The 25,842-nt window shown below is 32.2% G+C and overlaps 1 protein-coding gene across 1 annotated transcript in view; it reads left to right on the top strand.

Moving 5' to 3' along the window:
- Positions 1-25,842, top strand: part of LOC148285244 (LIM domain transcription factor LMO4) — a 431,295-nt gene that overhangs the window by 195,581 nt on the left and 209,872 nt on the right. Inside the window, exons 3-4 of the mRNA XM_088228372.1 lie at positions 12,754-12,939; positions 16,517-16,757. Coding sequence (XP_088084498.1) covers positions 12,754-12,939; positions 16,517-16,658 — 328 coding nt within the window. The 3' untranslated portion in view covers positions 16,659-16,757. The remainder of the gene's footprint in view (positions 1-12,753; positions 12,940-16,516; positions 16,758-25,842) is intronic.

Here is a 25,842-nt window from a genome sequence, read left to right as displayed (position 1 = left end):
ATGCAGTACTTCATGCATTATTAGTTGCAGATAACTCTAGGGGGAAGTAAGAACAAATAAGAATAAATTATGCAGTCTGAATCGTATATTACCCATATTCAATTTAGTTCCGAAGAGGGCTGTTTATCCATTTCTCCCAGTGCAGTGCACCCTTCCCCGCTACGTGTCCTGTGTGTGTATTAAGTTAGGTTCTATCTCGCAGGTACCGATACAGGGATAGGGATGCATATAGCACGTGCAGGCTATGCAATACACCGCTAATTAATTTTATGCAACGCCACTCTTGAACGGCTTTCGTAATGAATAACTTGCGCAAAGTTATGCTCTGTACGATCAGATTTGGGACTTCGTTATTTTTTGCCAAACTCTATCTCCGCCGTCTCTAAACTCTATCTCTGTTAAAAACACCCGTGTAGTAAAATTGTGACTTCCTCTAGCTGCTCAGTGCTGAGCATCTATGCAACTCTTATAAATAAACAACTACAACAGTGTAAGTCACTCTCCAAGCACAAGAGTTAGTCTCTTTTTTTTGGAGAGTTACAGTGATAACATTTACTATATGATAACGTTTACTAGGTGTATAAAAGTAGATCTGTGTAGAATTTTAAAAAAAACATGTACTTTTAAGAAATTCATTAATAAAAAAATAATAAAAAATTGAAGAAATGACGCTATACGAAATTTAACAGTTTTAATTGCCTTTTTTAAAGCAAGTTGTCCTTTTAATTGCATAGTTAATTTTCTTGTAATTCATTTCTTGGATATAAGATATAAAAAAAATAAAACTACATTTGCAACCTTTTCATTATATTCATTGTAACTTTCTACTTTTTAATAAACACAAATCTATTATATTTATTTTAATGGATTATTCTTAATTAATTGAATATAATACCAGCATTTAGTGCTCATTAAAATGGATAAAATTAAAATTACAGCATATATTGATTAATTTTACAACTTGGCAACAAACCAGTTTGTAAAATTTTCATCACTGATCGATATAGTCATTGCGCCTTGGTAATCGGCTTTGTGATTTTCACAAAAATGTTTAAGCGAAACAAAAAATATCACATACTTTAATAAAAATATCTGGGATTTGTTTTTTGTGAATGCTTACTTTTAGTACGTTTATGATAATTGTTACGTTAACATTTCAATTGTGGTTAAAAATATTTTTTGTCGTTATTTGTCGCAAAAAACGTATTTAGTCAAATGAATGCGTATGGCCGTATTGCAAGGCGCAACGACGTAACGTGTTTAGATATTTTTTATACTAGTTGACCTATTGCGTCCAGACACTTTTGTTATGTATTACTTTCTGCAATTTTTATATAACTGACAACTTGTCATGTTAAATCTAACAAACGTCTTTCGATAAAGAAGTCAGGTATTGCATTATGATGTAAAACTGACTTCAATATTGTTGCTTTGATTAATCTACTTAATAAAGTTTCTCCAATTATCGTAATGATTTTGATGGAGTAGAAAAATAAGTTTCCAAATATCTATTTTGTAAATTAATATATATTAACCACACAAAAGGAAAGAAAAGGAGTAGAAACGTTTGGAAGAGGCCTATATCCAGCAGGAGGCATAAGAAAAAGAACAAAACTTCCACATCAAAATTTTTATATATTATTATATTTTTATTAGAAAAACAACGAATGTTATATAAACAATAACACATAAAACATTGTACATACAATAAAAAAAATGTATAAAAGAAAAGAAAAGAAGAGAACTGTAAGCAGGTTGGAGATGAGGAAATAAAGTGAAGGAATATAAATGTTTAAAAAAACTTTAGTAAATAATTTAAACACGCAAACAGTTACTTCTTTGTGTTAGCCGGATGTTAATAGAGGCACAAAAACAACCCTTAATTTGCATTTATTAAATAAAACGAATACGAGAACTTGACACGGTAACTAGATATTGTATAATGAGTTTTCACGTTTTCTGGCAATTAACTTCAATGTGCAACTAATTATCTTGTTCAAATTACATAAAACTATATATATTCAGGTTGCATGAGATTTATGTGCGTCTTTAATTGCAGTTCTATGGAATCTATAAATTGCTCTACTCTCGCTTGTATGAATTCTTATAACAACAATGTATTATACTCATTAGGTAAGTTAGAAAACAGAAAACATACACATAATCTCGTGTAAAAGCTGGTAACGCGTTGTAAACATTTGCTCCGCATTATAAATTATAATTTTGATATAACGAATCCATATTTATGGTCTTCGTCTATTGAATATGTATGTCTTACGACACAAGAAATTTGGTCCAAGAATTTTTTAGTCAATTACAATAGACGAACTACAATTACTCACCTCATTATTTTTTACACCGGAAGACAAATAAGCGAGTGATTCAGTGCCATATTTATTTATTTGTCTTATCCTTAATTTACTAAATATTTTATTTTCTAATCTCTATATCTTTTATATCATTAACCCTAGGCACAAAAAACCCATACTTTTAAAATACTCATCTTGATAATTGCATCGATATTTTTTTTAAATGCATTTAAGATGGAAAATGGGAAACCAAAATCAAATTACATCTTTTTTTTGTGGTTGTCTCCAATGCCTCTATCAACAAATGAATCATGTAAATATATATAGTGCAAAAATAATTTGTGAGCTACATTACTACTGCATTTTATTATTTTTAGATTTATCGAAATAAAAAAGTAAATTAAACTTTTTGTTTTATCGTATTTATAAAAAAAATGTTGCAAACATTATTTTAGAGCCGTGTCATTCTAATATGTTTAAAATTTATCAAAATCATAATCACAACACTCGCTTTATTTATAATTATGGTTTAGTGACCCCTAAAAATAGTACTAAATATGGCAGTAGAACATTGAATTATTTGTACATTACAGTTTTTATTTAATTCTTACTGACCTTAGATTTAATAATATGTCATAAGAAAAAAAATATACATTAGCTTCTTAATCAAGAGTTTTATATTAAGGTTCTATAAATAACGATTTAAATGTATTTTTTTTAATGATATATTTGTTTCTCTTATTAATCTTTTTTTTACTGAGCGGATACAGTCTTACTACTACTAACTACTACTTATTTTGACTGTAATTGTTTATGTAAAGATATTAATTTTTAAGTAAGATTAATGTTTTTATATGTAAACTTCACCAACAAGCCACAAAATATGGGTTGGTGATGTTTTTGTATTTATTAGGTGTACTGCTTTTTTATGTATCTTAATTTTTATTAATGTGTACTTTTACAAATAAATAAAGAAAACTGTTATTAAACTTTTTTTATCAAATTATCGACTCTTTCAAAAAAATATCTGTTAATTTGATGTCTTTGTCAAATTTTATACAATGAAAATTTATTTATTTATAACTTATCTATTTATACATTTGTATCAACTAATTACTGTTAAAATTCCATTTCTCGTTCATTTTAGTTTTGTTTGGTATCACAAGTGTCCGGATCAGAAGGATCATTGCGTCGCTTATTTATAGCCTTTAAACTACTGAACGTGTTAATTTATAATCCCATAATTTTGGAGCGCATAAAGTTATATGCACCGAATGACTTAAGAGTTAGGCAATACATACCATTTGTTCTTCCTGAATGCAAGACCAATTTACCGTTGTTGATGCCTGTGGGGAGGATAATTGGTCTGTTGAACCGCTTACCGAGAGAGCTAGATCTTTTCCGCGCTAGGATCACCTGAATGATCGGATTGGTTTATGAAATTTAGGATCTGAATTATTTTGAGTGAAAATTAAAAATATGTAATTAAATTCAATATTCGAAAAATTCGTTGCACTAAAATAACTTGATAATCAACCCACTGTCCTTTGTGTTTATTTGTCGTCGTTTTTTTTATTTGACTATTTCGTTTCTAGTTTTATGTTTCTGTATATTTCGTTATTATATTATGTTTAAAATTGACTCTGTCAGTACATCTATTAAAAATAGTTGCAAATGTGATAAATCACAAATCTTTAGTATCGATCATTTAATTACAGTCAAATATAATTTTAGTCCCCGGTATAATTCATAGTCAACTGTTATTATTCGCGGGATTATGTAATTCATTAACTATTAGGCGGAAATTGAGAGTAGTATTTAATCCCTTAATTAATCATTATTAATTAAATAATGGGACTCGTAACCAACCCCTTAAAACATACGTATTTAATTAAAACACAGGTCACTAAATTTAACATTTACGTGTAGGCAGAAACATCTCCATATTGGGGAGAGAGTTTGTATGTTTGTGTATTTGTATCTCTGCTATTTGTGTGTGGATAGAAACAGGTAACTCCCCACTCATAACAGGGTCATTATCCATTTATTTGATTAGGTTTCTCAATTTGAGTGGCGTCCCAAAGTAGAACCCAGCGGGTGGTACTTTACTATCGAACATTATAATGTTCGAGTATACCTGTTACCTATGTTACCTGTGAACATACATATCTGGCGGATACAATATTAATATTAAAAGTTATAATACAATCTACATATTAAAAAATGTTGTATTTTTATACATTTAACGCCCAGGTGGGCTTTAACAAGACAGAGTTGTTAATAAAATACATAATAAAGTTCACAAACAATAAAAGGTTGCAGTTATGCCTTCTACGATAGACAAGTTTTAAAAGATACTTCAAGTTAAACTGTTTAATTTGATTTTTACAAAGTGTAAATTAATAATTTAATATATATAATATATATTTTCTAACTCATATAGTGACCATGCGGCTCGACTGTGGAATCATCTCCCATCCACCATCAAATATGTTACTACATTATCTCTGTTTAAATCACGTCTGAAGAAACATCTTCTTTCTTTTCCTTAATCTCTCCTCCTTTCTTTTTTTTTCCTTTTTCCCATTGAGTAATAGTTTTGATTTAAGGTAATTCATAAACAAATACATTAATTTCTATTTTTATATATCTTTAGCTTTTTAATATTTTTTTTCTATTGAATATGTTCTGTAATTTGAATTATATAAATAAAACTTTTATTTTATCCGTTGGTTGGAAGAAATTTCCATTTGGCAATAAGCCCGCCAATGAACAAATAACATTATGTACAAAAAGTTAAATAAATAAATATATGTACTAAAATTGAATAGAAATGAGTTAGTTTCAGTAAAAGGAAATGAGAGCCAGTAAAATATGATATCGTATATGTAAGTTCAATAACGCTGGTAAACCATTTATCAAAATTTTCAGAAGGGTCAAAAAACCTTGCGACTTCGTAAAAAAAAAAATTCTAAACAGTTTATTTTGCGGTGTTGATTCATATTTAAAAATCTATTTTTACTATCGTCAGCGTCTATGCAAAGTTCATTTTGGCAATTAAACGGGCATTTACGTGTAGTTTATTCGCTGTATTGCTTTTTCGCAAATCGCGACGTCTCATCCCCTGTATTAGATTTAGGGATATATGCGGTATTGCTTTGCTTGCTTCTTTAGTAGGAAGGATTCATTCGCGGTACCGAATTTGATCGAACACAAGCAGTCTTTTGGTCATTATCAAAATTCAAATATACCAATCTTGCGACTTCGTCCCATCCAATTGAAAACGCCAAAAAATCAGTTTTGATTTTGCTGGCTCATACTCTGCATTGAACTTACATAGACGATACGTAGTTTTTAGGACAAACTGTTATGCATGTATTTAACCTGCAGGAACTTAGATTATAATTTTACAATTAAATACATTTTGTATAAAAAACAAACAAAAATAGTACATTAACCAATATAAGAACGATGTAGCAGGTATAGGAGTAAATGATTTTAAAATATTACATCGTAAAAAATAAGGAAAGTCGAAATTGCTGAACCGTACGAAGTCATCAGCTTAATGTCCAAGTATAATTATAACAGTTCCAACCCTACATACACTCAAATAGCAAGGGAAGGGAAGGTATATTTCTAGCTTTAAATTATTTAAGTAATTCGCGGAAGTAGACCCGTTACACTTCATTTTCAATTAATTAATTCGGCGATAGAGTTGTGTACCAACACAGGGTAAAAGGAGCCAGAGCCGGAGTAGGGAACGGCGAATATGTAACAAATAGGGGCGCTATTATAACTATATTCATTTGTGCTGGTTAATAAAAATCTGACTTACAACTTCTCTATCTTCAAGTATTTGCTACATTCGATCATGTCATGTATTTTTCAGTCTTGCTCTGTTTTTTTGTGAAAAATCAGCTCGGGGTCACTTTACAAATGAAGGGTACAGGGCTAAAACGGTTTCATTGCATTTTTTCGATAGTCAACATGTTAATGCCATTTTTTTCTACTGAATGTGTTCAATCAAATGGAATATTCAAAACTTACAGAATGTGGCTCCCTGCGTTTAAACGGCTGGCAAAAAAGGTCAAAATACCACAATTGCTGCAACAAGCACAATGTTGTCAGTTCAAAAAATAAGTTTTTTGAAAATATGATATAATCGTTTTTGTTTGTTCTTTTTTATGATTGTATGAAAAAAATGCAGCATTTTAAAACCTTTTTTATTAAACACATGTACTCGGAGTTCTTTTTGCTCACCTTTATTATTTGATAATGAGTCCGTTCGTGCAACGTACCATTCAATTGCGTAAGTAACTATTTAGTGTGAAAATTGAGGGTATGCGTGATAAACGGAAAAAATGTGGATTAATTTTTTAAAAAATAATAGTAGATATCTCGGGGGTCTAGACAATTGACATTCGGGAAGTTCAGCACTACAGGAAATTGGATTTAAAAAATGCATTCTTACGCGCGGTAAAAATTAGATCATTAAATTGTACTGCAAAGGTTCTTGAAAATATGCGAAAAAAAATAATTTTAGTAAAAACCAACACGTTTGCACGACTTCACTTGTTATTCCAAATCAGCCAATTATAAGAGAGTTGTGATAGGTTTCCGGTTTACGTTAAGTCAACCGACGAATTAGCAGAACTCATCGAGAAGACGAGGAAGAGAACCTGAGACGTCACACGCGAAGTCTTTTAATAATGCATAACCTTAAAAAATCATCGCGCTGGTAATACGATACATTTTTAAAAATGTAAACAATAATGGTATGGAAATGCTTGGATTTGTATTGATGTCAGCAAAAGATTTTAAATCAATATTTTTAATCAAAAAAATAATTTTTCATTAGTTGGGAGTCAGTTAAAATACAATTCTTCAATTTGGTCACCTCTCTTTGCTACTAATTGTAACAAAATATTAAAAATCCAACATAAATTTATCTGGTTCATAACTGTGAATCTGCATTTACCGCGAGAAAATATAAACTGTAATCTTCTCTTAAATACGTTGAATTGACTTAAATTGATTAATACAAGTAGAAGAATAATATCTGATCAGGTTTTTTTGTATAAAGTTGTAAATAATCGTGTTAATGTTCCTGATTTGGTCTAATAGGCGAATGAGGCATCAAAATTTATTTAGATATATTAATATATCTGGTCCCGACCCTGATGTACGAGAGCGAAGTATGGATTTAGAAAAAACGGGGATGAAAGTAGGCTAAATGCTGTCGAAATGCGATCTCTCAGGCGAATGTGTGTTAAAACTATGTACGATAGTTGCACAAATGTTGACATCCGTACATTATGTCAGGCAGAGATTATCGACAAAATCCAGAAAGGAGCTCTGCGTTGGTTTGGACATGTAGAGCGAATGGACAGCGAAAGAACGGCTAAAAATATTTACGATGCGAATGTTGATGGATGCAGTAATAGAGGAAGACCGAGAAAGATATGGCATGACCAAATCCAACACATACTTGAAGATGGACATGTTAAAAATCGGAATAATCGGCGCGCGTGCATGAGAAGATGTATGAATGCAGCGGAAGCGAGATCTGTATGCAAATATATAGTGATGTGGCGTTCTATCCTCTCTTCCTACCCTCATGGGGGAATGGGGTGATGGTTTGTTGTTTGAATATATTTATCTCAAATTCGCACATTTATTTTTTGTTCTCAAGATATCACTCTCGGGAACAAACACACAGATGACCAAAAAATGTATGTATTTGCTACAAATTTATCAAACTTCAACAACCAATTGAATCTGGTTGTGGTCCCGTGGCTATTGTCTCGGACTCACGGCTCAAAGGTCCGGGATTCGAATTCCACTCTACCCCAACTTGATTCCCATTTTCTAATAGTGAGTTATTTACATCTCGTTGAAAATAGCCCTCAAAACAAATAAAAATATATTTTTTATTTTTCAATAATAATCGAGTTTACAGTTTTTTGTATTTTTTTTTTCTTATTTTAAATTTTTTCTAAACTCTGTATATGAAAATGCCATTTAGGCGTTAATAAATAAATAATAAATTATAAATATTAATTTCTCCGACTCTAACCTTTAAAACATTAAAAAAGCATACCAATTATTCTTGTGATTTATACTACATTCACAATGCACACATAATATAAGAATTTCATTTCTAGAAGTACGGAACATGAATTTATGATATTATTATAAAAAACATAAATCCGTTTTGTCTTTACAATTAAGTGTTTAAATTTAAAATGATGATGAAAATTTAATGCGAATTGAATTAATTTAGTATTTTATTTTGCTATTCTTGATTTTATTATGTTTAAGAGGCTCACGGCTTGGTTTTAAGGTAATATGGTTCGTAACGACTTAATAAGACTGATTTTATTTCTGTTTAAGTGAATATTAAAAATACCCACAAAATCTTTTCGCATTTAGTCATTAAAACAAATCCTAATTAGACTTTCATCGAAATAATTGGCGCGTACATACACTCGGTATACATACATTAATATGTTACCAGCTGATTATTTTCAGACATCCTTTCATCATCTGTCACTTAATAATTAGAAGCTCTACCTTTATACGTGCATGTTTGTGTGCGTTTTCATGATATAACAATTCTAAAGATAAAACGACTTTTGGCTAAGTATTCCCCGAGTATGGAAACTTGAACGTGTGTCAGTCTTACAGAATAAGTATTCGTCGGATCCACCAATACACTCACCATCTCCTACCGGTACGTACAATCGACAAATAAGCGAGTATGTTTATACTTTACCTATTTAATTAGTCTTAACTAACTTTAGATGAGTTTCAGACATAAGTCCTGTTTTTTGATATGTTTAATTAAGCCATGCGCAGGGAGAATCTAATTATTAATTAAATTTCTTTGATATTTGTTTACACGAGCCCTACTCGGGTTATCAATATTGGGCCTTATATTTAGATGTACATAATAGGTACGAAAGCATTCTACCCACATTTCTGCCGGTTCCGTTAATCCAATTAGAATGTTATTAATCAATTCGTTTTTATATTGCCTTTGTAAAACCTGCATACATTGTGAAGGTTTTTTATAAACATTACGTAGGATTTAATAAAGCGAAAAATAAATCAATAAAAATAAACTTTTATCACGAATTTTCCTAATTACGTAGAAATATTACAAAATCTTTTTTAATTTAATTGACTCAATTAAATTAGTAAGCTTGGAGTGTTCTCATTTTCGAGTAAGGATATTTAATAGTAATTTCGCTTGCTTTTAATATTCTCTCTGTTTCGTTTAGGATATACAAGTCTTCGTTAGCACTAAACGGCGTAAAACGTATCCTTCCTCTAAAGCCGAGCTTTGCCGAGTTAATTGTATTCAGTTTAATCTAAAAGCTTACATTTTCTGTGGGGACATGTTTAAAACTTATTAGGATATCATGAGGGTAAATTAGTGTACAACTCGAAATGTTTCTCCCAATCGGTAAACACATCCGATCCTTAAGTGTTCCTCATTTAACTAATAATTTTAACAAGTCAGATTTGAAAATAGTTTTCAAAAATCGTTCATTGCAACAAAATCTGCCCATACATAACTGAGATATCATGTTTCATTTTTGCTATAATTCAGTTCAAATACTGTGGATAATAATCATACGTATACTACCCAAGGTGTATTACTTCTAATATGATATGTTACTAAATGACTGGATAACAAGATGCTGAATAGCAAATACATTGACTACAAAATGTATATTTGAATCACTAACTTTGTGGTTATTCATAATAAAATAAATATTAAACAACTTTGTTTTTAACCACTTTTTTTTGTGCTTGTGTAGCTTTGAAACTGATCGGTAGGACAAAAAATATGTAGTTAAAAACAACACTGTTTTATATATAAACTGTTTACGGTTTTACTATCGTATAAATTATTTGGTCTATCGGTTTGAAATATAAGTTCACTATTTATTAATGTTTAGTAAAACATCCTGGATTTACTAAAATTTATGTCTTACCTTGATGAAACAGCGCGTGGGATGTGGAAACACACGTTTAAGATAGACCCTAAAATCTGGGCCAGTTATTCCAATTTAATATGTATCATCTCAAAACCTAATTATTCCTGCAAACTCCCTCAACTAATAGAATCTAGAATACCCAACGCTTGTATAGCGAATCCCTTCCGTACGCAATTGAATATCTGATTTAATCTAATGGTATCCATTAAGCTCGCAAACTATAATCACTTGTGGATAATCTACGATTGAGAGTCTCGCTAAGAGAAAGGTAGCTCCTATCTTCGTGTACGCAATCCATGAAAGGTGCTTCGGGTGATTTGTCCCACGAGATTTCGGTAATTGAAATTAATAAGTAAAGTTACAGCCCGCTCATTCACTCAGCCGGTCTCGCCTTACTCTTGTGGGCTAATATGAAATTCCCAAGATGTGAGGGTAGAGGAATGCACAGTTACTAAAGCGTTCGGTAAATTAGAAATTGCCGGTACTCAACAACGATAACTACGCCATCCGCAAATTCGTTACCCTGTCCTAAATATTTGTTTAATAACTATGAAAACTCGCAAATATGCTTATTAAAAATCAATTATAAACCGAAATGAATATCCGCACAAAAGAAATAACATAACTCACCGACAAAAAAATAAAACATCAACAAACAGTAAAAAAAAACTTTTTTTTTTTTGTTATTTAATATTATTGTAATATTTTATTTATTTTTTACGTGTGAAAAGGTGCGGAGTGGCTATTTCAATGTACGCTTTTTTTCTTCTTTTTTTGACATTGTATTTATTAATATATAGAAAACTATAATTGGCCTATAATTTTGGTTTATTTGTAAATATTATTTTTTTGTGGTAATGGCTATTGTTTTCTTTTGATAAATAGATAAATTATTCAGATTAAAAATTTAAAAAAAAATTCTGTCGTTTATAAAGATGCAATATTTAATGTTCCTAAAAAGTTCTAATTTGAAATGTATCTGTCATTTTAATGAACAGCTGCAGTGCTCAGTATCTATGGATGTTTTGAATTTGTCAAAACAAACTTGGTTTACGTCACTCTTATAGCGTAATTTATTAATTATAATAATGGAATAATCCTTCGCAATAAATTTAGTGCGATTTGATGCCCCTACTCAAGAGCTTGTACCTCCAGATTACTTACAGAGTTTAATACGGACAGATGGGGGTAAACACGTAATTAAGGTGTATAAGCAAAAACCCCTTTGAGTCCCGTTCAACCCCCCGGGTTAGGTACCACACAACTTGGTAGAGTGGTAGAGTGGTGACAGAGAACTGCCTCTGGCTGCTAGCATTACAAAAGTTGGATCAATCAAGCACAGAACTCTCATTAACGAGTATGTATTTTATCGAATTTAGTTAATGGAATCATCTTAAGTTGAAGATGTATTTACAGTTTATCTCTGTGCAAACACAAATTTCACAAGGTGATTGGAATGTTTTCATAAAATCTTGTTTTGTGCTATGAGCATTTTGTAAAGTAAAACATTCGTAAACCTGCAAAGCAACAATCCTATTTTGTGATTTTGAATACATCTTTCTATGATTTTAAGTATTCCAGAAAAATTGCATTTCTGGAAACATAAGTCTTTTTTTCATTTATATACTTATTTATAATATTATAAACCACTGCATGTTTTTTTCTAAATAAGATAATTTTTTTTTTTTAATAAAATAATAATAATTTAAAGGTTTGAAATTTTTTCAATCAGTTTAAGCAACGAATCATCCGAGAATTAATCCCGAGTAAAACAACTTCGCAATTAATTGCCGCTTGGCGTAGGAATGCCTACCCAAAGTGTGCTCGGTGATCACGACACGATAGTGCCTTGTACGACCAAAGGTAGAATCCCCATCCACCGTCAACCGACAACACTACAAGCTTACACCCTTTAACCTCCTCGACCTGCAGTCCCCGGCCTTTCGTGTTCTCCCCTTTCCTACGTCGGCCGATAATCTAGTTTATTGCCGATTCGGGCTATCTTTGCAGCAATTAAGCGGCATGGATAATAAGTGGTTTATGTTGTTTCATACTGAGACCGCGTCGTGGTTTATGGATAATAAATAAGCGATACACCTGGAGCATTATTTGCTTAATTAGACGATATTTATGATACCCTCCTTTAATTGCCGTTTCATTTTGTGTACATCGCCCGAGGACGGAACTTCAGTACCAGACTTTTCCTTTTTACTGCCTTCGGATGTTGCTAGTATGCTCAGATATTGCCTGGGATTTGTTAAATGGAGTTTTAATAGGTGCTTTAGCTCAATGAGGTTTTTCATTATATCCGAATCGATTTATTGACTGAAAAGTTTTCTCACGTTATGCTATTCACTCTTTCGCCTATAAATATATTAAATATTATATCATAATCAGTAATTACCAATTTTTTAAAAAATATAATGTATTTTTTCCAGAATGTTTGGGAGTTCGGGGGCGTGTGCCGCGTGTGGGCAGAGTATTCCCGCCAGTGAGTTCGTCATGAGAACGGGGGGCCCCCAGGGAGGAGGAGCGCCCCCCACTGCACCCCCGCAGCACCACGTGTTTCACCTCAAGTGCTTCGCGTGTTCTAAGTGTGGAGCTCACCTTGTACCCGGAGACAGGTTAGTGATACAAAAACCACTTGTGACTGCCATTACCACGTCATTCACTTTACATATCAGCGACTCGAGCCAAATTTCATAATTTAATATCACCTTTAAGGGTCAGATATTAGAAAATTCACTTCGTATCCATTCCAACAGAAGCAATATTCATGATGATAAAACTGTTTATTATATACGGACTGTTAGGTAGGTAATCTTCAATTTCAATTTTTAAATCACTTGAGAAATAAATGCAAGAAATAAAGTAAACACTCGCGAAAATGCTTTTTCCTTAGTGCGCTATAAACATTTTATTGAAAAATTCTTTCATAACCCCTGAATGAGTTAAATAAAACTCAAAATGCATTTAAACCACTCCAAAGTGAATTCATTTTTACTGCAATTCAAACTTTTGAAATATTTCGACGCGAGTATACAAATTTGTATCGGAATTTTGACACTCCGATTTTTTGGCGGCGGCGAGCCGAAAAAATTCTAACAATATATCATTAATTTGTCATTTCGGGGAAATACTTAGGTGGGCGCACGTCAGTTTGAATAGTATTTTTTTGAAAAATATAAGGCAGTATGTGGGACTGTGTAAAAACACAAATAACCTAGTGTCGGTGGTCGGCTATTTGAGCATCAACACTTAGAAAAGGAATCCATTATCAATTTGATTACTTGCTGAGGTAACCCTAGTTTTGTCTTCTAAAGAAACCGATTCATGCCATTATTTAACCCTTTATAAGACACTTAAAACAACGTGGTAATGGTTATTGTCTTAAAAGATAACATGTTTCATTAGATTTGCAAGACGTAAATCAGCACAAAATATGTGTCAATCCTTATTTATTGAATTATTGTAAATTTATAATCAACTTTACTTTAATTATTAAAATGTTTACAGTATTTTTTTAAATTTAATGTCTGTAGTATTCAGGACATAAAATATGTATATTTTTTTCCTAAACGGTGTATAATTTATAAATTATTTTAAATCACCCGATTTTAGTAAAAATGGCATCAATTGCGGTTTCACAACACCAGTTTATTTTTCACATAGTTAAATTTAAATTAACCCATGTTTAAAAAGAAAATCACACAAGTGTATCTTCATCATTATCATCAAACCCTTTTCCGCACTTAAAAGTGCATAGGGCACTGCATGGAAAATTACATGCAGTGTATCTTGATCATGCGTTACAGAGAGGTAAAGAGATTATTCTTACGCTTCAGGCCAAAATCCAAAACACGGTGAAATATTGTAATGTAAAAGCAACTTCTAAACAAATATTTTATGTTGACCCTTCCAGAAATTGAACATAAGACCTTAAAACAATGCTAGTCGAACACCCTAACCGTTACATTATGAGGCGGGCTTTTCCCCATTCGGTTACCTTTTTCGGGATTTTACCTAAGAATAGCCATAGAGTTGAAATACACTCATCTAGGATTCTGGTTCTATTTCACACACAGGGCATATTAATAATTGCATTTATTTGTATTGCATACAATCAAACAACCTTGTTCGGTCACTACTACATACGTGTATAAACGTGAAAAAATACGTTGTTTTTATTTTGTATATTTTTACCGTAATATGTTTAGAGTTTGCAAACCACAACTCATGTATCTGTTTTAAATGGGATATTTATTTGATAAGTTTATCCAGAAGTTGGTATTACCCCCCGAGAAGCCTGTTCCTGTTCCAAGCGATTTCCCCTCACTGGGGGGTGGAACCACATTCTCTCAGTTTACCCCTCCCGCGTCTGCTGTGGGTGCCACGGAACTATATAATAATATTATACCTAGGGAGGTGATGGACAAATTGCTACGTATTGCTCACATTGTAGTAGAATGTGCACATTTAATTTTACTGAAAGGGGAACACGCTTTATTTTAGCTGGCTTCCGTTTTTTTTTATTTTACTTTTGTACCCGCTAAAGGCCCATTTCAGACAATTACACAGGTGGACTGATGTTTATTGTATTTTTATTAAATGCCAGGCCAACGCACTAACCAGTACACCCTGAGGCCGACTATCCCGTTCAATTTCCTTTTGGTGGATTTTTAGCCGTCAATAAATGAATATAATCTAAAAGGAACTTTAATATTAGAGTAAAAGAATACTTAAAGTGCTTAAATAATATTTTATTTCTGAATTCGCAAACCATCTGATGGAAAATAATCATTACTTCAATAAAGATACTGGATTAAAATTACTTCATGTTGAAAATAAAATATTAAAATTAGACAACTTAGAAATCTTAGAAATTAAAAAAGCAATTCATAATAAGAAAAAAAATATTTGTAACCAAATAAACAATATTTATTTTAGTCATCTCCTGTTAGCTTCGAAAATATTGATATCGAATTATCATAATTATTGTAAGGAAAAAAGACTTGATTTATTGGGCCCACGTGTACCATTTAAAATAAAGATTTAATGTCAATCATGTCGGTAATCTAACCAGAATGCGTAATAAGGGTAATTATCCTAAAGCTTTTATGAACTGTAGGTAAATAAATTTAAATGAGTAAAATAAATAAAAAAATAAGCTTAAACAACAAATCAAATGTGAAATATTATGAAAGTATTTAGTTGACATGATAAAAAAAATAGGAAATAATTCATTAGTTACGTAAACCTTGACGGAGAAGCTTGTTCTCTTTGAAACCGGTCGGTGGAAAAAAAATAATTATAAAAAAAATTGTGGTTAAAAACAAAGTTGTCTTATTTATTTAATTATAATAAATAACCTTAAAGTTAGTGCTTCAAATATAAAATTTATAATCAAAATCGTTTGTTTTGTATAAAAAAATTAAAAATCGTGTGGATTTATGAGTTCAGTCAATTTAATCCATAAAAATACCACGTTATAAAAATATATTTTTCAAATTTCTTTATTTTACATAAACGCCCGGAAGGCTTTTACTAGTAGGGTAGATAAAAAAGATACTAAGTAATGGATTTTTAAAAAGTCTCTTTAACCCTTATCTTGGCAGAACGATTTTTTTTTTAAAACATTTAATAGTTGAAAAGGCTTCAGAATCCTAAAGATTTTTTTTTGTTTTTATCGAATTTTATTATGAGTTATGAGCAATAATGCATTAAGAAATTAATAATACCTTTATGTGGCGAAGAGATTTATTTAATCGAATTATTTCACATACTAGGCAACAGACAAATATGTATGAACACACATAGACAAAATGGTGAATGTTACAGTGGCCACTTAATCCAGCCAATGACAGGCCATAAGCCCTGTACATACCTAGACTTCCATATTCCCTTCTCTAAAATGTTCTCCGTCTCAGTTGTGATTTGTTAATTTTAATGACTCCCTCGGAAGTGAAATCCAGTCTGCAAACATTCGGACAAACTCAAAATATTGTAATAAAAATACAGTTATTAAAAGTTTTTTTTTTTAATACAGGTATTGAATATTTATACTTATTTTTCATTGCTTATCTATGCATTGTCTCGTTCCTAGTTTTATGTTACTGTTTATAGTTTTTTTCTTTGAAATATATTTTTAAAATAAACTTTATCCGCAAATTTATTAAAATAAATTATGTTTTACTTTACCAGGTACTATATGCTGGCGGGCAGCCTGGTGTGCGAACAGGACTGGCACAAGCTGCTCAAGGCGTCGGGGGGCGCCGGCGCGGGGGGCGCCGCGGGGGCGGTGCGCAAGGGCAAGGTGGGGCGGCCGCGCCGCTCGCGGGACTGAGCCCCGCCCGTCCGCGCGCGCCCCCGCGCCGCGCCCCCCGGGGCCCCCGCTCGAGGGCCCCCGGCGGACGCGGAGGAGACTCAGCCGGACTTTGAACAGGTTAGTCGATTCGATCATTTATCCTGCAGGACACTGCGTAGTTACTCCGAAGCAGTGTCTGGATCATTATTTGATACATTTTAATAATAGCTGTCACAGTTTTGCAAATATTGACAAATTTTTTGTCACTTCTTGTAACTGTGTCATAGTTTACATACATACATCGATTTTCAAAAGTTTTTATAAGGTTTTATTTGTTCACAAGCATCATCACGCTGTTTCTCCGTAGGAGCAGGCAGGGAGAAAATTTCACCATAACACTCTGTCTCTATACTGGCCTTGCTTTTCTTCATTTATTATTTTTTTATCAAAGAAATATTAGCCTTCTTATAAATTATCCAAATATTTCATTTTTGGTGGCCATTTCCAATGAGCTTATTATATAACTCACTATTGGCAAATGGAAATCAAGTTGGGGTAGAGTGGGGTTCAAACCTCGGACCTCTGATCCGTGAGTCCGCAACACTATCTAACCACAACCCGGTTCAACACGCGCGCCGATTATTCCAACTTTTGACATTTGTATTCGTTGAATTTGGACATGCTATGTCTTTCTCGGTCTTCAGCATTTTCTGCATCCATAAATATTCGCATGGTTAATCTTTTAGCCGTTCTTTCGCCGTCCATTCGCCGTACATGTCTTAACCAACGCAGTACTCTTTCTTGATTTTGTCGATAATCATCTCAGCCCTGCATAAGTACTTAGTTTTACCGCACATCCGCCCGAGGGATTGCAATTTTTTTTTATATATTTTTTTTTTATTTAAATTTTATTGATAAACCCTTACGGGTTACATACATTTAACAAAATGTTTTCACTTTTAAAATTCACATTCTACTGTTAATAATAATATTTTTAACATCTTTTGTAAAGGTTGCCTGAGTCTTTTGTTTAGTTTTGTCTGGTAGTTTATTGTATAATTTCAGTCCATGGTTTATAAGTCTCGATTGTCCTTTTCTCGTTTTAAAAGATTGTATATGATATTTTTCTGATATTCTCGTATTGTGTTCATGTTTACTACAATTTTTTTCAAGTTTTAATTCCTCGTCTACAATTACATCAGTGGCTAATTTATGAATAAATTTTAAAGATTCTAGTTTAAAGGGTTCAGTTATGTTTAATTGTTTAGTTTGTTCAAAAAGTTCTTTAGTTGCTGTTAGATAGGGAAGGTCATATACTAACTTTAATATTTTATTTTGCTGTCTTTGTTGTCTGTTTATGTCATTTTGATATCCTGTTCCCCATAGAGTTGCATAATAATAATTAGAGTGCATTTAGCCTACTTTCACCCTGTTTTTTTCAATTCCATACTTCGCTTCTGTAATTAGGGTCCGTACCGGCTGAACGGTTAATTTCGCCTTCTGCGAAAAACTTTTACTTGCCAAGATTGGTTTTAGCGCACCGTTCACCCTGCTCCCGGCACTCACCCGCCTTTCAATATTTTTTTCAGTATTTCCATTCCTAGTAAACATACTTCCCAGGTTCTCAAATTCCTCTACACATTTAAATTTAAGGGTTTGCATAAAAATATTTATTTAACAAAATGCACCTCGTACTGTTTATAATTTACCTGCAATATGCGTTATCTTAATGGCCTAAATGTATTATCTAAAGAGGTAAAATAAACAATTTTATCTTTTCCAAGTAAACATTGTGTCTAAACATTTTTACACGCTGTGTTTATTTTAGTAAACTTGTTAAGATTTTTAATCGCCTATATCTCTACGACATCTGTTAATAAAATATACTTAGTATCAACATAATTTTTGATTGATTTTTCAACACAAAGTAAATACAAACATCTTCTGCAATAATCTTTAAAACGAATTATATTAATGTATATGTACTTGCAAATATATCGTACCTCCAGAAAAACATTGTGGTATGTCTAAATCGACCCTTTTGCAAAAGAGTAACTTTGAAAAAGATGTCTATGTTCGAAACTCAATTCATATTGACATAATAATTAATGCCCATTATTTTTTGTGGTATTTGCTCATTTGACTTGAATTTTTAAAGTATACTGTAGCGTCATAATTACTACAGTGTCTTTCTCGATAGGTATATAACTTAATTGATTTCAAAGAATACTGAAGTTCGTCGTATTTCTCTCTCAAAATAATTCGTAGAGATACGTGAATGTTCTCTTAGGATAAGAAAAAAATATTAAGCTGCATAGACAACTCAGAACAGGTTAAATTCGACGTGTACTTCTTTTTTGACATAGAACTAAAATGCATAACTACCGTTTCTCACTCAAAACAACTATAAAGAAAATGCTAAAGCCTTAATTGCAAATAATAATAATAACAGTTTAATCTAACTGTATTTAACAAACTCTACATATTTTTATTTTTTTTATGTGTTTTCATATTTAATTTATTTTCTCTGTTTTAAAGAAAAGGCTAATTACGGGTCATTCCGTGTGGATCTGTTAACGAATAGATTTTTTTAATTTTTCGTATTTATGTGTTATTTTGTTGTTTTTTTCTTTTTACTGATGGAGTGACAATAATAGACCTATAATTTTGGTTTATTTGTAATGGTTGCATTTTTTTTTATTTTCTTGAAATAAATAAATAAAACGATGTACAACATAGGGGATTTAACTCTAATCCAATTTTTCTTTTTCTTTTTACAGTCGCCGCAGCGCTTAGTTTTGATGCATTCAAAAAAATTTACTGTCTAAATCATAAAAAGGATGCTAAATTCACCTGAAGATGTTTACGTCTTCCTTCACGTATCTTGTTTGTATTTTTGGAAACATAAATTTAACTACGTCATGACCCTGGTGTTTGGGCCATTTGACGAATGCATTTTATGTCCACGGTACCGATGGATATAAAGTTTTGTTCGTGGAAATACTAAAAAAAATCCATCCAATTCTCCCCTTTAAATTAAAGATTGCGTAAAACGAAATTGGCTTTTAAGAAAATTATTATGTTTCTTACTCCAAAAACAAGAAAGAGGATAGAAAAGTTGGTGTTTGTATAAAACTAAGTATTTAAAAAAAAAAAGACCAAGGTGTCATTTGAATTAACAAGAACATTTTGAAATTATCTAAAAACGTGTGTATGATATTTTTCATACACACGTAAAAGACATTTTCGGTAAACTTTTGGAATGTTTTTTATGAGCTTTTTGGATGGATAATGTATAGTGTTGTTTTGCGTCCCATTTTTGTTTTATCGTTCATTGCAAGCATAAAAACTAGTCTTATTTCCACCAAACTTTTTTTTTATCTTGTTCAAAATCCACGAGACTCTTGTCCTGAGTTGATAATTGAAATTGAAATTAAAAAAAATATAAATTGAAAAAAAAAAAGCATTAAAACAATTGTACACGATCTGTTTTATTGTTCATATTGGTAGTCAATTTAAAATTTCTGTTTTTTCCCGTAAGTCGCCTTATCTTCAACAGGTATTTAGAGTCAGATAGCACAAGTAGCTGATGTTTTCATAATACTCGGGCCCAGTGGACAATAATGTGTTAGTACTTTGTTAACTGCCTTCATAAAGGTGAAGATGGCTTGCGCAGCATGCTCCTAATTGTCGTCACTAACGCCTTGGATACAAAAGACAACGCTAACAAGTCCAATAAACTTGGAAGAGTGTCTTGGCATTGTAACATCACCGTTAATGGCGAGAGTTAAAGAGTCAACGCCTTTTACGTCGTGTCACAATATTCACGGTGATTATTTTGGTCTCGGAAATAGTTGCAAGATTTTTGATACTAGGTACTGTGAGACTTGTCGCGTTTTCTTGACATTCTTGTCCACTGAAAAAGACAATTCTGTCCCCACTGTGTTGATCGTTGGTTTTTAGTGTTGTTTTAACGTGTTTTTTTTTTGTCAGACGTTAATATTCACGTCCAAGTTAAACACGCTTCTTGTTCATCATTATGAAAATAACAATAAATGACAAAAATTTGAAGCAAACACATATTTTTAATTCATGCTTGTATCGTGCAACCAAGTAAAAGTATTTTTAACAATATTTTAAATGTATTAATATTAATATTACTGTATTTTGTCTTCTATATATGAAAGTCTAGGCATTTACTGAGCTTATTTACCTGTCATTGACTAGTAAAACTAATAACTTTTCCCACTTAGTAATATTTACCAGACTTCCACATTTCCTTAAATAAAATGTTATACTAGCAAGTCATTAATTAAATTTGTACACGATTTTAAAATAACACGGTTCAGAAGTTGAATTAAAAAAATTAATCATCAATTTACCAATCAATTTACTATTCGTTATTGGAATGACCTATATCGCTTTTTACTTGGCTTATGATGTAATATGATAGTGATAGCGAATAATATTTGTTTCGATTGTTTTAAGTATGTTGGCGTAAATAAAATGAAGGTTCTAGAAATGGTTAACATTTTTTTTTTAAACCCATAATTTATTGTACAGCGAGATAACATATCCAGCTTTCAACCTTTTTAAGTATACTTTTTTTTACACGGTATTGTGTGGTACGTATTTTCAGTGAAAAATAAGGTTCCAGTGTATTTGTATTCAATATTGCAAATGTGTGCGAGTGTAACTTAAACTTTTATGAAAATATTTTGTTTAATTTAAAAAAAGCTATCATCCTAATACGGCTTATTTTTTTACGTGTTGTGATACCGCGTAGTTTTGCGGACTCGGACTCAGAAAATACGAGGTTCGAACCTCGCTCTATTACAACTTGTTTAAAATTTTCTTACTTCATTTCTTACTACCTTAATGGTTCTAAAATTATTTTTTTATGAGTTTTTAAAAAAAAAAATAATCCTTTTCATTTGGTAACAAATTATTTCTCTACAAAGGCTAGCAGAACGCAGAGTATCGGTAAACATTTATTTGTACTTCAGTAGGCGCCCATTGACTTCCGTGTCTTTGTGCTCGATAGAACATTGGTTTCTGGCTTAAACACAAAGTAAACACTTTCCAAACATTCAATTAATCCTTGATAGCCGGCCTTGCAAATTTTCGTAGGAAAAAGGACTAAATTTTCCGGCGGCCGCGTTTCCTTTGACCTACGCTGGCGGCCGACCCCCTGCAAATTGGTTTAGCTAACATCATTTACAAAGCCCTCCTGGACACGACGTCAGGACCAGAAGAAGCAGTAACATCACACAGCCTCGGGCCCTCCGGGGGCGGTGGCGGCTGCGGCGCCGACGCGGTCGGACCAAACTTTTTTATTATATCACAGAACAAATTATAACACAGTCATTTAAAGTCTATATGCAATGGATTTTTTATGAAACCAGAGAATCAAAACAAGCGGCGATCCTTATGTGAAGATTAATACAATTTCTCTGTTAAACAAACGATTTTTTTGTAAATATCTTTTGAAAATACTTATTTTTATTACAAGTTGTTTTTTAAAATTTTTTTTAATTTATTTATTTATGACAAAATACAAGGTTTTTTTTTAAAACTTTACATATTACATTACATTACATATTTTATTTGTACGAAATATTCCATCAGCAAAAGTGCTGGTATGAGGGGATATTATATATAATTAGTTCCATCGTTTACTTGGAGTTAAGGTGTTCAGTCGTATGCTACCTGTCGAGAAGTTTATCAAAAGGGATAGACGGGCCATGTAGGTACCAGGGCGTGTGGTGGCTATTTTCAGTAGGGATGCTGACAAAAAATAATCACGTTCTTACTTTTAGTAGGTATAATAGTAGATATAGGTAAATATCTACTTACATCATAAAATATATACTTTTGATCAGTTACGTATTTGTAAATTTACTACTACAGTAAATTTAAAAATTAGTGAATTTATGCTTTTACAAAATTGTCATTTGAATAAATCCTGAGAATGTGATAGAAAAATAATTAGTTTTTCTGAACAGTTTTGCTTAAATTTTATGTCTAATTAAAATTAATGTTGCATTTAATCTCTTTTGTAAAGCGCGCTTGAGGTATTATATTACAAAAATTGTGCTGTATAAGTTTTCCATAGTGATAGTAAAATTAATAGTTGATCGTCTATAAATAAATAGAACACGGGAACAGACGCTGCTAGTGGCGAAGCTGTAAACATTAGGAAAATTCCTAAAACTCAAGATGTTCTTAAATTTTGGCCAAATTAAAAAAATACTTAATTTAAAACTTGATATACGATACTATATATACTTTAATGATATACGTTATGAAAGTCGTTTTTTCTTTGGATTACACAAGTCAGATGCTCTTATCTCTATGAGTCTCGTGGAACAATGCACCGCATGAACCTTAATGCGCGTGCGCGGAAATTCGAACATTTGTAATTGGACTGGACTCAAAATGAAAACTAGTATCCAGACTCCAGCGTATCTAAAGAATACTATCAAGGCCAAAGTACCTTGATATTTAGTGCGTTGATATAGAAAATACGCATACGCATGTCGTTATGTTTACAAAACATTTTTTGAATTTGTAAATCGCGTGCACTCGAACGTTTTCTGCGGTTGTTTGAGGAATTTTTAATAAAAAAAATACATTTTATTATTTTCAAATGTTCAAAGGATGCGCCGCATCCATAGTATATATGGAAGGAACGCGCCTGGTAAGTACCTATTTTTTTTTTAGCGATTTTTATTTAATTTTATATAAACGCCCATCAAAACTTAAATATCATCGCATACACAAATAATATGATTTGTGCTAAGCCAAAACACTAAAAATAGGCGAAGAAAGTAAATATAAAATATTTTTTAAAGTCCCCAATCGATTATTTTTCCTTTATAATTCAACACATGATATCACCGAAGATGTGAAAATGACTCGCCTACAATCTGTTTTGAATGCTGCAGCGAGACTTTTTTTCGGAACCTCTAACTTTAGTCATATTACTCCACTACTTCGGGAACTACACTGGCTACGTTTTCCACAGAGGGTCGAATACAAACTCTGTTGGCTTATGTATAAGTCACTGCACAACTCTGCTCCGGAATATCTAAGGGAACTATGCATTCCAGATGAACTAGCTGACAGGCGTCTCACGCTTAGATCAGCTACGTCTACGGCGAGAGGAAAAGTTTTCATACCTCTACGCAAACAGCGCACTAAATTTAGTGAACGCGCATTTGCGGTCGCAGGCCCTATGGCATGGAATGCTCTTCCAGCAGAGGTGCGAGGCTGTGAAAGTGAAGTAATGTTTCGGAAAAAACATAAAACCCACTTGTTCTCGAAATCATTTTAATAAATCCGTAACATGTGACAGCAAAATAAATTGTTTTAATTAAATTACTAATTTAAAAGCTTCAATTAAATTTATTTAACTATAGAATCACTATGTAAATCGCCCTTGAGATATTATATTACGAAAATGGCGCTATATAAGTTATCCATAATAATAAAGTATTAAACATAATATCTAAGTCACTACGTTTATAATAATTCGCAAGCCACTGTCTGCAATGTGCCCGAATAATGCCGTTGTTTGTTAAATAAATGTATTTATTTAGTTTTACTAAAATTTATTTAGCAAATCGACCACTTTAACTTGTCACTTTTTTTGTCGCTTTTGTCAAAATAGGCAATTCTATCTTCAAACTTATATATGTAACAAAGATCGATGATTGATTATTAGATAACTTATGGTTAACTTAAATCCAAAAATGCAATAGATCTTTCTCACTTTATTAGTTTTTCCGAAATACTCAACGATGTATGTTTGATGATGTGTATTTAATTATGGCCGCATTCGTGTTTCTGGTGCCTTCAATCGTTATATAATAATTACGGATAGTGATGCGCTATATGTCCAAACAAAACATGATCGCATCATCTAATTTTAACCCTTAATATCGTAATATTGATGTTTTGGTGAAACTCTACTGTTAATAATTTTGATACAATATGTCAATCAGGTCTAATTAAGTAATTTGTTTTCAACATGCGTGCGCATTGTTGATCAAAACTTTAACACAACAATATACCGAAATGAATATATACCTGTATTTAATTAAACCAAAATTATATGTTTTATTTATACTTTTAAAAATTACCGCCAGGTTTCTTTAAAAAATTCAAGATCGTATTTAGCACATTTTCCTTGCCTAATCCTACAGGTTGTTAACACGAAAAAATAAGGTTCCAATATTAAACATTTCCCTAACCGCCTCTCCGCACACTTTCGCTTCTTTAAAAAGAGAAAAAATATTTACTTTGCAATCGGTAATAGGTTCGTGCATCTGAATATTCATTTTCAGTTTCGATCTGCTCACGGCCGCGGCCGGTGGTAAGACTAAACTCGGGAATATCCCGCATCGAAAATATTGTTTATTTCGTTCGTCCAGATATGAACGCTGATGGTTCAAAGCGTCTCGTATGGCGAGCGAGCCTCATCCCGACCCATCATCAGGACCGGTACGTCCTCGGGCCATTGTTAGCCTCGCAGCAGCCGGCCAAAACCGCTTTGATGTTCTAAGAGATAATTAGCCCGGCCTATGTATCTGACTTTGTCCGCCACCCCCGCACACCCTCACCTACCATGTGTACGTACAACCCTTACCGTCCGGCACTAAATTTCGCTCTCAACTAATAATTCTAGTATAAGAGCTAAACACTCGTGAGATTGTGGGGTAATTAATGTTCCGAACAATTGTTTTGTCTGCGCTACATACTCGTAAACTGTAAGTCGCCCTTAGTAACCCCGCGAACAATGGCCAATCGTAACTGTTGTTTTCTGCTGTGTAATATGATCCATTACCGATACGTTTAATTAATTGGGGCTTATCTAAATATTAATTTTATCCTTATGTCAGGCGGAGTACGATCAAACAGAGCATTGAAAGTATCAATTTATACTTATGTTCTTTTTTATGTACCAGATTTATCATAATACTCATTTAGAGTTCTCGATTGATCTATCTTTTAAATCGCTTTACAGTAAACCTAGAAATAAAACAGATATTAGTAAGCATTTTTGCGCCTTATTTTCCTGAATCATTTTCTCGTGTCACGCAGTTGGGCCATCAATAGGATTGATCGTTTAAAAAAGCTAAAACATAAATTAATATCACGTCGGTTTTTAATTTTTCCCAGTGAAAAGATATATCGCATTTGTATTTTTTTTACAATTGGG

The sequence above is a fragment of the Micrasema longulum genome, unplaced genomic scaffold (genome assembly GCF_059751315.1).
Source record: "Micrasema longulum isolate JH-2025_06_02 unplaced genomic scaffold, ASM5975131v1 h1tg000045l, whole genome shotgun sequence".
NCBI classification, from domain to species: Eukaryota; Metazoa; Arthropoda; class Insecta; order Trichoptera; family Brachycentridae; genus Micrasema; species Micrasema longulum.
Note: the sequence above shows the minus strand (reverse complement) of the source record. Positions and strands in the feature narration are given on the sequence as shown.